The sequence below is a fragment of the Ornithodoros turicata genome, chromosome 1 (genome assembly GCF_037126465.1).
Source record: "Ornithodoros turicata isolate Travis chromosome 1, ASM3712646v1, whole genome shotgun sequence".
NCBI classification, from domain to species: domain Eukaryota; kingdom Metazoa; phylum Arthropoda; class Arachnida; order Ixodida; family Argasidae; genus Ornithodoros; species Ornithodoros turicata.
Window position 1 is genome coordinate 32,534,010 of NC_088201.1, and position 14,301 is coordinate 32,548,310.

At 41.1% G+C, this 14,301-nt stretch overlaps 2 protein-coding genes across 2 annotated transcripts; one reads left to right on the forward strand and one right to left on the reverse strand.

The window, feature by feature from the left end:
- Positions 1 to 179: 179 nt before the first annotated feature.
- On the forward strand, positions 180 to 895 carry LOC135377906 (large ribosomal subunit protein uL13m-like). Its single transcript, XM_064610652.1, has one exon. The coding sequence runs from the start codon at positions 290 to 292 to the stop codon at positions 833 to 835; it is 546 nt and encodes a 181-aa protein (XP_064466722.1). The 5' UTR covers positions 180 to 289; the 3' UTR covers positions 836 to 895.
- A 1,364-nt stretch (positions 896 to 2,259) lies between these two features.
- On the reverse strand, positions 2,260 to 13,975 carry LOC135377904 (uncharacterized). The gene is made up of 20 exons (XM_064610650.1): positions 13,694 to 13,975; positions 13,430 to 13,608; positions 13,220 to 13,332; positions 13,091 to 13,152; positions 12,974 to 13,031; positions 12,280 to 12,457; positions 11,566 to 11,700; positions 11,334 to 11,428; positions 9,878 to 9,944; positions 9,630 to 9,741; positions 9,216 to 9,479; positions 9,009 to 9,131; positions 7,936 to 8,052; positions 7,359 to 7,447; positions 7,180 to 7,268; positions 6,682 to 7,050; positions 5,062 to 5,137; positions 4,759 to 4,872; positions 3,328 to 3,393; positions 2,260 to 2,538 (listed from the first exon to the last, which is right to left on the reverse strand). Exons 1-20 carry the CDS (start codon positions 13,722 to 13,724, stop codon positions 2,494 to 2,496), a joined length of 2,382 nt encoding a protein of 793 aa, XP_064466720.1. The 5' UTR covers positions 13,725 to 13,975; the 3' UTR covers positions 2,260 to 2,493.
- Positions 13,976 to 14,301: the final 326 nt, after the last annotated feature.

Genomic DNA, 14,301 nt, shown 5'->3' on the forward strand with positions numbered 1-14,301 from the left:
ACACGGTATGCTTTAGGCAGCTTTAGGGAAATCAGAAACACACATTCATAATTTTATGACTATGCGAGTTGAAATAAGGACATATTTTTGTAATACACTGCATCGTAGTGATGAAACTTCATATTTATTCTTTCAGCCTATTAATGACGGATAGTAGCGCCAATATTGTCAATGTCGCAGTCCTGTTACGCTTGTGCAAGCCTTGGCCTAGTGGTGGAGCAAGAACACCGCTGAGAAATTTGGAAATCACGTTTTTTGACTGTCTTACCCCTTCCCATTCTTGCAGAAAATGCCACCACTTTCCAATTTTAAGCGTGTCCAACAATGGGCTACATTTGCAAGGATGTGGTACTTATATGACGCAAAATGGCAAAATCCATTTCAATCTGCAGAAATGATCGCGGACGTGCTTGCTGGTAAACACAAGCCGATTTATCATCCTTTGAACAACTGCGGCGATCACGTTGTTGTAATCAACACGAATGACATTGCAATGCCTTGGTACGAGTGGAAGTACCGTATGTACTACCATCACACGGGATTCGCTGGAGGTGAATCTTGGACTGCTGCGTGGGAGCTGCAAGACAAAGATTCGACAAAGGTCTTGTGGAAAGCTGTTTACAGAGCGTGCCCTGGCAATTTGCTCAGGAGACCAAAGATGGCTAGGCTACACCTTTTTCCGGACGACAAAATCCCTCCTGAAATTGCAAAGAATATATCTGGGCAGCTACGGCAGCTTAGACCTGTACCGAAGAAACTAAGTGAGCACAGCAGCGAGGAGATTGAAAACTTTCCGAAGCTGTTCGATTACCCCCACGATTACGTTGTCAAATGATGCATCAGAGTTGATAGTAGTAGTCATTTCCTTACAATAAAGGGCGGCCTTACCCTCCTACGGAGTGTTGTCTATATTGACCAGTGAAATTAAAGTAGCTCACAAAAAGGCTTTGTATGCCAGCACCAGGTCAAGCATGAATGTTTCCATCGAAGTGTTCCAGTGATTCAATATAGACATTCTTATGGACCATGATGTCTCCAAAAGCGAGGAACGTGCGCCGAGCTATGGTCAGAGGTAAAATAAATTTTGAAAGCAAGGAGTATTGTTCCTCCTTTTGAGGAACTGCAGTACATGAGATTATAAATTCCTGGAGCTTGCACACATTAGCCTTTTCTCTTTCTGAAGTTGTGACAGTTTGTCCCGAGTTCTGTTGACCTGATGTACCATACAACGTTTTGTACTGATAAAAACCTGCAATACAGATTTTATAACATATGGAGCAACATATAACATATAGTCATGCAGGGATGAGCACTCCTGAAAAAACTGCATATAAAATTTTACAACCACATAACTACATATATTATAAGGTTTTCTGTAACATTTAGTTTAGTAACATCAAAAATTGAATCTTCATTTAACTAACACTTGGAATATTTAAACAAAAAAGAAAAAAAGCTTTGCAGTACCTGCGGTAGACTCATTAAGACCGTGCACACTCTTGGGATTGTAGTTGGTATCATATCACACAGTATCGCAGACGCTCCGCTCGATCAATGTGCATGAGGCGGGGGCACAGTACCCCGTAGCCTGATGCCCCATTCTCTTCCGACGGATTGAAACTTTTTCGACTATTAATTGGGACTTTGTTTTAATCTAGAAGGAGCTTCCAGAGTTCAAGAAATTAGTCTTGCAAGGATTTCTGAAAGCTGTTTTGGGGGTTATGTTACAGCATTTGTCAATCTTGCAGTCATAGGCTGCAGTCAGTCGTTCTGTTGCTACATGTTGACTTTCTCATCATCAGACCCGAATTCTTTAGGCAAATATCTGTTCTATTTCTGAGGGTACATTTTAAGAAGCTTTGTTGTACTTACTCATAGTAATTGTAAACATGACTTATTTTACACTAGTGTGTGAGCCTACCTGAATCTCTTTTAAAAGAATTGTAATCGTTATCACTCAAAGTTCTGCTAGTCTCCTGCTTGAGGCTAGAGGTAAAATTTCATGTAAGGTTGGTGCTAACTGTACTAATTTGCCATGTTGGAGGTGGTGGTGGGGTTACTAGTTTATAACCGGGTTTTTGGGATCGGAGGATCCACACATTCAAGCAGGCATCAGTTTTCTGGGGTACCAGACTTCTATTGCATGGCAGTTCCTGTTGAAATTACATTAGCTAAGGTAGCCTTGAACGGTTCTTGCAAAACTTTGAAGCTTGTTGTGATACAGATTTTCATCCCAAAGCAGTTCCACGTTTATATGTCCATATTTTTCAGCCAGGACATTTCAAAACATGCATATGAGGGGGTGTGATACTGAGCAAAGATGTAATACTATGAAAAATACCTAAGCAAAACTGGTGGAACACACATTGCTTTTGCTACTCTTTTACTGAGTGGCAGCCAAATAACAGCCACAATACAAACTGTACAGGCAACAGAGAACCTACACAAACACTAAGATGAAAAAGAAGAACTTCTTCTCTCAACTTCAGTTCATCATGTGCCATTGTAGTCTATCTTCAGGCGTTCAAAATTAATTACCTGAAACCACAAAGTGGAATTAAAAATTTTGCCTCTCATACATAATAATAATACGTAATACATACAAGATTACAGGCTAAATACATGACACATAAGTAACATTTTACATATCAAGCAAGTTCTGATGAGATGTGCTATCTGAGTAACAAAGCAATCAGTTCTTAAATGCTCACAATAAACAACTTTTGCTTCAATTACTCCATTCTAGTTGCACCTGATCTATAGCAACTCTACATGTAATTCATTCATTAAATGTCTTATGTCGAGTATGACTGTAGTATAACTTTCTAGTATGGTGGAATAGCGCAAACAATGCTTGCACCAGTCACATTTTGTAGATATGGCTGCGGGCTTATTCCTAAGATTTCCTGAAACTGAATGAATCTGAAGCAGTATGAGTTAGGGTTGTCGTTTTCACAATATTTCACGATAGATAACATCCCAGAGCAATATTTCAGTTTGAACCTGCCCTTAGCTATTCTTAGCTCATCAATATATATTTTTGTGGCATAAGCGTGCATAGGTGGAGCTCAAGAGTAGGGTGCAACTGAGCTGCTGCTGTAGTATAAGAAGCAACATTCAAGATAAAACAAAGTCAACGAAACAAACACGACAGAACAAGACTGGAAAGGGTAGTCTTGTCCTGCTCCTTCACTTGCTTCTATGACCTCAAACGTATCGGTAAACTTTGAGACAATAATGGCAGAAAATTGGGCTTGTTGCCGAGACAAATTTGCATAACTACGTATGCGTCTGTAACAAAACCAGAGTATCAGGCCCAGCACGCACCTGTGCTGCATGAGAGTCAGCAATGTGTTGTAACTGCTGAGTAGTTCGGCCAGAGCCAAGAAGATCCTGAAAGCAGATTGCTACATTATGTACACAACTAAAATTTCAAAAAATGTCACAACACTGGTTAAGCTATGTTGAGTTCGCAACCGAGGTAAAGGAAAATGTCTGCTTAATCTTCCTGTGTCTTCCTGTATCTCAAACGTGAGAGAGACTCATTTATCACATGTAACCCCAATGAATAAACAAGTTGTGGGGGAATGGTTGAGCAAACCCATACATAACGGAAACCTGGCTTTGCTTGGCTGTTGGGTGAGATGGTAGGAGCTCATCCGATTGCTAGGAACGCCACGTGACATTTTGTGGTACATCGCATTGATAAAATACAGGACGTTTATTATTATGAGGACAGGTGCAGCAATAGACAGTCAGTTGTTGGGTTGATGTGGCATCTACACATGTGTTGATACCAGTAATTTGCCAATAGCTGGTGAGTCTGTTGCTGCTGTTTGCTAGCTCTGTGGCAGCATAAGTCTTCTGTGCTGACTGAGGCAGAAGATTGGTTGGCGCCTGCCTTCGCAAGAAGATAGAAGTGCGGATGTCGGAATAGATAAGTTACAGTGGAAAGTGCAGGTTATGAAAGTGGCTGATAAAGGCTGTTGGAGCACTGGTTGAGATTCAACAGTGACCCTAGGTGGGTTCTTGTTCAGGTAGTCAATGTCGCAATGTGCCAAAATATTAATGAAGTTTCGCATATGCTGATAAAATGTACAGTGAAAAGTACACCAACACCGAATGTCTGGTGCTTGTGTGTGGTAATTAGGAGAACATTTAGAACGTGCGTAACATGTGGGTCAGTATTGATTTGCGACAGTAGTAGGATGCTTAGTACGAGTAAGCACTTTACGTTAGGTACTCTACTTAGTGTTGACACTTCAAAGTTGGTTCGGAAGGTCGGGCTTTCTCTTGAGACTAAACAATACGGTAGGAGCTTCCTTCACTTAGAATCTCATAAGCCTGTGATCTCTCTCACCATATTACCACTCCCAAAAGCATTGTCTAATTACAGCTGAACAATCTGTGGTGACTGAGGTGGAATTGTCACTGGCAAAACTGGATGAGAAAGACATTGAAAATTTTTGTACTTTTTTCTCAAGAACTGTAAACAAAAGACAGCAGATGAAAACAGTAAGGGAAATAAAAATGCAAAAATGAACAGGCATAATACCAAAGACACACAAAAAAATCACAAGAAACGTGACAGTAATGGAAACAAATTTATGTGAACACCAGAAACGAACACCAAAACAATTCCTGTTTCTTATTTGTTGCATCATCCTGTATGAGCTGAATAGTATTGTAGCTTCTGGACAAAATGCACTACCAGCATTCAACACTTTAATGATACCCGAATTTCCTCGATACACCTACCTGTGCAAATGTCTTGCATATGCTAAGCAGTTTCTTCCCACAAGCATTGAACAACGGGTCCTTTTGAGCAATGCCATGACTCTCTAGAGCATTGGCCACAGCAATTCTTACTTTCTGAGGACCACAAATGAAAGGCACATAAGTACAACATGCAAAAATACATCTGGAACCCAAAATCTGCATGAGAGTTCAATCCAAACAAATAGCAAGCTTTTCAATAAATCATCATTGCATGAAAGTGTGTCCTGTCTGATAGAAATATTATTACACCAAGGCAAGGCAGTTACCATATTATACACTTACCATTTTAAGCTTCTCATTCGTCCTGCTTGAGGCTTCTACTTGTGCTTTTCTCCTCATACTTTTGTGAGAAGTTTTTCTGTGAAGAACAAAGTGTGGCAACTAAAGCAGTCACATATTTTTAAAATGGTCAGTGCACAGTGGTTACTTATGTACATTCCCTGTAGAGTAATGATTTCTGGCAGTCAGGAAATATGATTACATGTACAGCTATACTTACAACAAACTTCAGCATCATGTGGGGCCTGTATATTATACAAATAGCTTGTTGCATGTTGGCATGTCATTTTAAAGGGGCCAAACATCGAATTAAACGGATGGCAGTGCCTATCTCTTAATACAAAGTGAACTACTACAAACACTTTCCAAATATTCATAAATATAAAACTCATAAATATGCAACCATAATTAGAGGTGAGCAGTGTCCGCACACATTTAAATCCGCGACCACATCTATATCCGTGCTAGTTGAAATAAGTGCGTCTGCACATCTGCAGTGATTGCATTTGAAGGAAAAAAATCTACATGACATAAAATGTTATGTTACAAAACGTTTTTAATTTTCAGCATATAAACTGTTTAGGAACATTATGTCACCCACAGCACTTTGGATTCACTGCGTGCTCCCAGTTACGGCTCCACCTAAGAGACGTCGGCAAAGGCACTAAAGCTTATTTGCGGATAAGATGTGAATTTCAAAACATTATAGTTCTCTTCGCAAACCAGTATACCACGCGGATACTTTGAGTATCCGCAGATATAACCGCACCCCCACACACCTCTAACCATAGATATGATAAATAATTTGTGAGTAGAGAGGTTGTTTACTGTAGCAATGAAAAAATACTTCAGTGGTGCACAAGCATAGCATAGAATGCACAGAACACTGCAATTTTTCATATCGATTTTGAAGTATTGGTTTCTTTTCGACGCACTTTTCGGGTGAAAGGTCCATCCCAAGTTGTGTGAGGTATGTATGTACATTAGTATTTAAAGCCAGCTGCAAGTGGCGCTGTATGGTTGGTCGTGATTTTCCTGCTGTCCAAAGGGCAACGTCATCACACAAGGTCAACTGACATTCTCCCCAATCTATGCTGAGAAGAGTTGATCCAACGCTCGCTTTCCGCATGCCACGAAACACCTCTCGTCAACATGCTGCATTAATTCATCCAATGCTTTTTCAGCATCGGCTTTTACAGCTCAGTGCCGTTACAGCCAAGTTTACTCTCCCAGATGCTGTCACTACGGTGCTCTAGAAGATCTACAGCACATTATTCTTTATTGCCCACACTACCAACCTTCCCGAACCACACTCTCCAGGTCTCTTAATCAGCTGGATTCTCGCCCCCTCTCTCTATCAAAATTGCTTGGTCCCTGGCCAAATCCAGCCCACCAATGCTCTGCCCTCAAAGCTCTTTTGACCATTTTGGACACCAAAGGAGTTTGATCCTTATTGTGAAGGGGCTCATTATTTCATTCCCCGCATCACCACCAGCAACGGGGTTGAGTATCGCCCCTGGCAATGAAACTCCCCATTCATCATCACAAAATAAAGCTGTTGTTGTTGTTTGTTGGTATCTTTTGTTTTTTTGCATGGTAACTGGTATCTTTGAGTCAGCTTACCTAGTGGAGGTGATGTCTCGTGCACTTTCACTTCGTTTCCATGGGCTTTTCCTTAAGTGCTGTGTAGTAGACAGTTTCCTAGGGCTCCTCCTTTGTAATGAGGAAGATGATGTCCCAGCTTCATTTTGTGCGATCAAAGGTCGTTTCCTTGGGCTTCTCCTCAATGTAACAGGAGGTGCATGAGGTGCAAGTGAATTTTTCCGAGGACTTGTTTGCAAAGATTCACATTCTAACGTTTTGGTTGTAGGGCCTAACTTAAAAATAGTAGGAAGAAGGTTGGAGTCGAATGTTGTTAACGTTTCATCCATGACTAGCTGTTCTTTAGCAGCATTGCAGCTGCTTTCCAGCTCCTCAGTGTCTGTATTGTAGCTGAAACATTAGGAAGCAAGACAGAGTACGGATTAAGCACTGGCGATACATAGTAATTAACCACACAGGTGGAGTACCAATGTAAAGTGTACCCAAGTAACAAATACACAAAGGCTGAGAGACACGTACTACAGATCATGGTACTTGCAGTGGAGTAAGTAAGGCCATGCTAGCGCGTCAAGCCTTTCTGCAGTGATAGATGGTTTCATTTTGCATTCCTGCAAGGAGGTCCATGCAGTCATATGAAACTACTCTCTTCAGGAAGTCTGACAAGTCAGCTGTTTTAGATCCAAAATGTCTCAACTTACAATATACTGCAGAGTTTCTTTAGACACATGCTTTGCTTCGCCAGATCCTTTAAACAATTTCAAAATGTCCTTAGCAGATACTGATGTTGCTAGAAATTCACAAACAGGAATATGAAACATATGGGTTATGTAGGATGCAGGTAAATAGAATTTCCTAAAATGGCAGCAGACTAAACAGGCACAACTCAAGAAATGACATTCTTGACAATTGGCCCCAGTATTTGGGAATGAAATTAACCTCAGAATGCGCAATGCACTAAAATAACAAAAGAGAGAGAGAGAGAGACATTTTTATCATTGGAATCCCATGAAAGCCCATTCTAAGTGCTATAACCTTGATTACGGCTAAATTTCAACCTAGAGAAACCACTTCTGTATCAGAACGTGGCAAATGTGTTGGTTGCAATTGGTGGCAAATTGTTGTGCTACATCAATACCTCTTATTTTTCAGTATTTTCTAGTATGCCACTTTGGGCTAACCATGTTTTCATTAATGCCAACAAGTTGCATTAATGCACAACATCCTTTAAAAGATATTAGAGCATAAAGTGTTATACAGATGACAACAAGAACTCACAGCTGGGTTGCATAGCCCCACTTTTTGATAGAGCAAGGTGCCGTGTAGGCTTCGATGACAGCAATGACTTTTGTAGAAGGAAACGTCGTTCTGGCCAGTCTGATGGGTCCTCACTCGCTAAATAAAGTTCACACATTCCTCAGGTCCATATCAATGCATTTTGGCTCTTGCTTACTTTCTCACAAGATCTGCTACTAAAGGCAAGTAGCATAAAAATTTATAAACCAAGGTTATAGAAATGTCAAAATGGGGACTGCTTTGAGCCAAGTGTTCATTAAAGAGCACTAAAGTGAAAAAATTTCTCCTCCCGGAGTGAAAGATTCTGTTCCATTGACACCAATACAAAAGGAATGGGACACATCCGTTGCGTTGTTCAGGAGAGGCCTCGGAATTGGTCTCCGAAACAATCTCCAGTGATGATTTGGCAAATTGTTGGAGCAGACAAATGAGAGCCCACTCCACATTGTCGGCCTTTTTGAGAAGGAGAGGGAAAGGGAAAGTGTAAATTGCAGGTTCTTTCGCTCATATATCGCGCATGACACGACGGATGACTCCCGTTCCTTTTGTGTTGGTGTTAAGGTAACGGCTTTCCGCGAGGATAAATTTTTGCACATTAGTGCCCCTTTAACACACTCGTATAATTCAATATCAAACATACCACATACCTGGCTTGACCGAATTAAAATTCGATGGAAAAAGAAAACGATATGACAATTCATGTGAATCAATGAATGCCATTAATTATTTCCAGGAACACTGCAATAATTAACTCTGGAGTAACTCAGATATATACTGCTGTTTTGAACCAGTGTACAATACAGAAGTGCTGCGATCAATAACATCCTCATCAAGACAACACAACCTTTTCCACATTCTGAAAATAAGTGCACAACAATACTTAGAGTGCTAAGTGCATACAGTAAATATATTATAAGGAAAAGCAAAATAAAGGTAGATCTGTCTCAATCAGACCATCACAGCATGAACCTATACCTATATTTTTTGGTGAAACTCACAGCAGTACTTCTTAAAGGCAGGCTTACTAGGTATGGCTTCTTAGCCGCTTTACGTACCAGGCAGGGGAGCAGGAAGTGCCCTTCTACAAGTTCCACCAGACTCCAAGATAAAGGCTTCTTTCCAGATGTCCCTCAACAGTCCTGTGGCATCCGAGACATTGCTTACATTTTCATTCCCTGCTATAAAACACAGATTTGCAGACATATAGTTTCCACAGCTAACTATAAGTCCTCAGGTAGGCATATCACTACGCATGAACATACCTAAAGTATTGCTTCTTATTTGTAAGCACCTATCTTTGTAGAGACTCAATGCTCCAGCAGTTGTCAGTACGCAAGGTACACTTTTCATTGCCTCGCTCAACTTGCCTGACGGTAAAACTTGGGAATAATTGCCATTTGTTGAGAGATAAGTAGCATCAACATAAGCAGGGTCCTTCCAGAGTGGCAAAATCATAGCGGAGTTAAATGACGGAATGAGGATGAAATGTAAGTGCCCCGTCGGGTCCTGGCTTCTGGGTGGAATGCCTACGAGCAACAAAGTTTCAGCAAAACAGTTGTAGTGAGTCTGTAGTGCTTTCCTTGGTTTGTTATTTGCATTTGGCAACACTTGTAAGCGAAGGAATAACCACGAAGTTTATACTGCTTAAATTAGTTAAAGAAAGAAACAAAACCTACGGCTCAGTGTTTTTTGCTGGACTGCTTTCCTCCAAGCTTGCATGGAGGGACTTGTCTGCCTCTTAGTTACATCATTGTCCTCCCAGTAAGACAGGCGCAAGATGAATCCCTTCTTCAATTAAAAAAAAAAACTTTATGAAGTTGTGCAATTAAATAAGGAATATATAATAAAATAGGAACCCTGGGCATTACATACTAATACAAGGCCCATTACCACAATATCATTATTTTTAAAAATGTGCACATACTCTGTTATCTTCTCCACACTGCTGGATGAACCTGCTAACATTGCTGCTCTGATGCGAGTGTGAGAGTCTGAGTCATATAATGAAGAAAAAAATCAAGAATGTGATGACAAAAACTCAGTGTGTATGTATGCATGTGTGGGGTGAGGGGGGATCAGGACATCCATAACGTCCCCCCCCCCAATATCTGTCCCTGCTCCTGTTTTTTATCTACCATCTCAATTGTGTTGTTCGTATTACAACATCTTGCGAAACCAAAATATTGCCAATATGGTACAGAACACTCCTACACGTACACCTGAGCTCACCTAATTTTGTGCATTGTTACTCCATAGTCACGAGACCTTCTGCAAAAAAATGTTCGGACCTCCCAAGAGCGGAAGTGCGGTACAGTTAAAGGAGCACCGAGGTGACCCATAAAATATTTTTTTTTTGTTTTAGGCTGCGGTCTGTTCTGCAACATACCAAATGAACTCTCGCGGAATAACGACAGCCACGGGCGACCTGCAGTGTGCGTGTGTGGCCTCTGTTCCGCGCACGTTTAAGATATTTTCCATTCTTGGGAAGAGTGTATCGAAGAACGAGGAAACGTCGTGACGTAGCATATTCCCCTGGCATGTGACTTGTGGCGTAGACCAGTGCTGCTCAAGCGGGTATAAGCAGCGCAAGAGCCGAGAAGGAAGAAACAAAGAAGAAAGGGCATGGGGACATTTCGATGGCACGTGAAAACTGTGTTGGCCATCTGCGACTGGTTTTTGTAAATTTGATTGCATAGCAGTGACAATACACTGCACAGCGAAACTATTTTCCATGGCGGCTCCTCATGGACAGCTTGATAGATGAGACAGGGTATCGAGCCATGCTAAATGTCACCATATTGCTCCTTTAAAGGAGCGCTGAGTGACCCTGAAAATATTTTTTGTTTTTCACCGCGGCGTGTTCTGTAACAAATAAAATGAGCTCCTGCAAAAGAACGATGAACGCGGGTGACCTACAGAGCGAGTGCCAGGACTCTGTTCCCCCCATCTTTCAAAAATCCTCTTCTCGCAAAGAGCGCATCGCAGAACGAGAGGACGTCGTGACGTAACATGATTCCCGGTGCATGATCCGTGACGTACATCGGCACAGCTCAAACATGTATAAGCAGCGCGTGAGCTGAGAAGAAAAAACAAAGAAAAAGCGGCTCCGGGCCTTTTCCACGTCACGCAAGTATCGTGTCGGCCGGCTGCTTTCTCTGGCTGTTTTTGTAAATACGATTGCGCAGCTATAATACACCGCAGAGTGAAAGTATTTTGCATGGTGACTCCTGGTGGACAGCTTGACAGATGAGGTAAGGTTTCGAGCCATGTTAAATGTCACCTCATTGCTCCTTTAGGAAAGCTCATAGCTACAGAGCGTTTTGCAGAATAACTGAAATTATAATTTCTTCCATAGCATCACAAGTTGTAGATAAGGATACAGCCGGAATAAAATTGGGCATATCAGATGCATGCGAAAAGTATCAATATGGAATTCATCAAGAATCTCCAGCTCTGAACTCCAGATCCTGTGTGTCTGAAAAAGAGTAACAACATCATAATTGTGGAAGGATTACACGAAAGATCACTAAATAGAACATAATACATTTTCACTGTTATCAGAGCACAAAATGTTGTTCCAGAAAGCAAGGGTTGTTGATAATAGCCTCTCACATGTGAATGCAGAGGGCTGGAATGTAACACCTCAGGCTGGCCGTCACGGCAGAACTCTGGGTGAGAGGCTGTTATATTTTCACGATGCACCTTAACCTGAAGCTCAACATTTCCAAAGGATGATCCATTCGGAACCTGCAAGAGGATGTCAACAGTGTGAAGATGTACGATAAGATGAACCAATTCATTAATCAAGCAAATTCAACAGAGCCTAAATAAATCTAATTTTTAAAAAAAGTAGCACACGCCAAGTATTTTATACTGTTTATCCAACAAAAGCGGAGAGATTAGTTGTCTCTTGAGTCATATTATAAAAATATAGTGAAACACAACAAGACTAATGTCACACACAACAGTGCTGAAACCGCACTGCAAACTGACAAGTTAAAGTTAGTGTTGTAGACAGAGATGTTTGCAGGTTATATCACCCCTACCAAAACCCAGAAAATATTTTCTTTTGTCAAAGATTTCTGCAGATATGGCACTCCCCCATCACATACACACACCTGAGCCTGTCAAAATGCTCTATAAAAACTTTCTTGGCTGGTGTGAAATGTTGAGTACACTATTACCGCGTATTGGGCAAAAGGCAGCAGCGATAAAAAAGCAGGCACGAATGAAGATGAAGCAAAGTTCAATAGAATTTGCACAAATTCAAACTGGGTTTTAGAAGTAGCCCTACATGTATATATAACTTTGGGATAATGTTCTTACATGCAAGTGGCCCTTCCATACAGTTATCCACTGTTGCAAAAGCTTACTCCTTTGTATGCCAAGGTGATCAAGCCACCAGGTGTAACTGGTAGAAGACTCGTGTTCATTTAATGACTGTATAGAGACATGATACCAGGTACAGGCTCGTAGTAAGGCACCATATAGTTGAACATTAGACCTGAAGAAAAAAGAGAGGTACCAACAGAAATAATGCATGAATACAGAATCAAACGTTAGTTTCAGCGTCAAAATGTATAAAGAGCACAAAAACAGAGCAATCATGTAGTGTACATAATAATTTCAGTGTCATAAACTTGTCAAGAAGACAGCAAGGATTTTTTCTCAGCTGAAGAAATGTGTCATATGACAATAATTATGACTGCAACATGACTGATACTCAGTAGTGTCAGAATAAAGTAGGGAGTATATGCTGCATCAAAAAATTTCTGATGTCACCCTAAAAAATGGTGACAAGGAAGGAAGGAAGGAATGGTGGTGGAATGTGGAAGGAATGGTCACTTTAGGAAAACTATACTACAGGTTCTAGAATACACTATGCCATTTGTTTTTTTTTTTTCTGGCATGAAACTGTCGTGGCAGTGCACTGCATAAAGATGGATCCTTGTGGAGCACCATCTCTCTTCGATTAAACTTTCTTAGCACCAGAGCTCCGGAGCATATGGATTGTACTTACTCTAGATCTAACTCGTCAAACAAATATTCATCGGCTGCTATATCTATCGTGTAAGTCCCTGTGAATTGAACAAAATGAATAAGAATTTCCAAGTTACACTATAGTCAGGATACTCACCAACCGCTGGTAGCTTTCCCAGTAGTTCATGGAGGAACCGCGCTGCACTATTACCTTCATCACTGAAAATCAGATGTCACAACAGCGAAAATTGCGCATATGTCGAGTACAATGATGTCCGTGGTGTACCTTGTCAAGTTCGAAGGAAACTGGTAAAGGTCTTTAAACTTCAACAGCTCATTTATCAAGACGTCGAGATCAGTTTCAAAACAATCAAAACTTGTTTCAGTCCATGAAGTGAGCTGCAAAACGTATTGATCGAGGCGAAGATGGTAAGACAGCTAAGGATATTGAAAATAATAATAATAATAAACTAGAAGAAAGAACGAAAACGTATACCAGTGATTCAATGCCACCAGAAGAGCACATAAGAAGGGGGAGAATAGCAACGTAGATTTTTTCATCCGGAAGCAACGACACTAAATGCTTCCCAGCAAATCGCAGTTTCGACGACAAAGCTCTATTTGCCACCTCAACATTCTGTAGATATTGTTGAATTGTGTCACGCGTATCGACATCTGAAAGAAATAACCTGATTAAAATGTGAGTGCGCTTGCGGAGAAGTTGCAGATGTTGGAATGATGTAATTTGAGCTCCTCATACCTTTCACAAAGAAGACAAAAAAACGCTTCATTGTAAGATCATACGACTGGTCCGACTATCGCCCCATACTTATTCATGCAAGGTCTAAAAATGTCCAAAAATTCGCTGCATTGATAAACACTCAGAAACAAGGCAGGACAAAATATGCGCGCGAAACGCGTAGACAGTTGATCGGATTCAGGATTGGATATGACTGAATTTGAGTCTCCAACTCCTCCTCTTCGCGTTTCTCGATCCCCTCTTCCTTCTCTTGGACGCGCGTTTTTCAAACGTCGCTGAGTATCTGCCGTCTCCGTCCTCCCGGACTTTATCATTTACGGCATCGGTGGAACACTTGATAGCGTGTTCGCTCACTGACCTCGAGGTTATGGGTTATGGATTCAAATCCGGCCGAGAACATCAGCTGTTTGGTGGCAGGATTTAACGTCCTCGAGGGACGTTAAATAGCGTGTACCATGTGCTGAAATTTCTGCGCATGTGAAATAACCCTCAGATGGATAAAACTAACCTATTGATCGACCACTGTGGCGTTGCTTATGATCACAGTTGCCTTGCGACGTGAAGCCACGAATTATCATCATTCGTGATTGATTATTATTAGGCCGCGA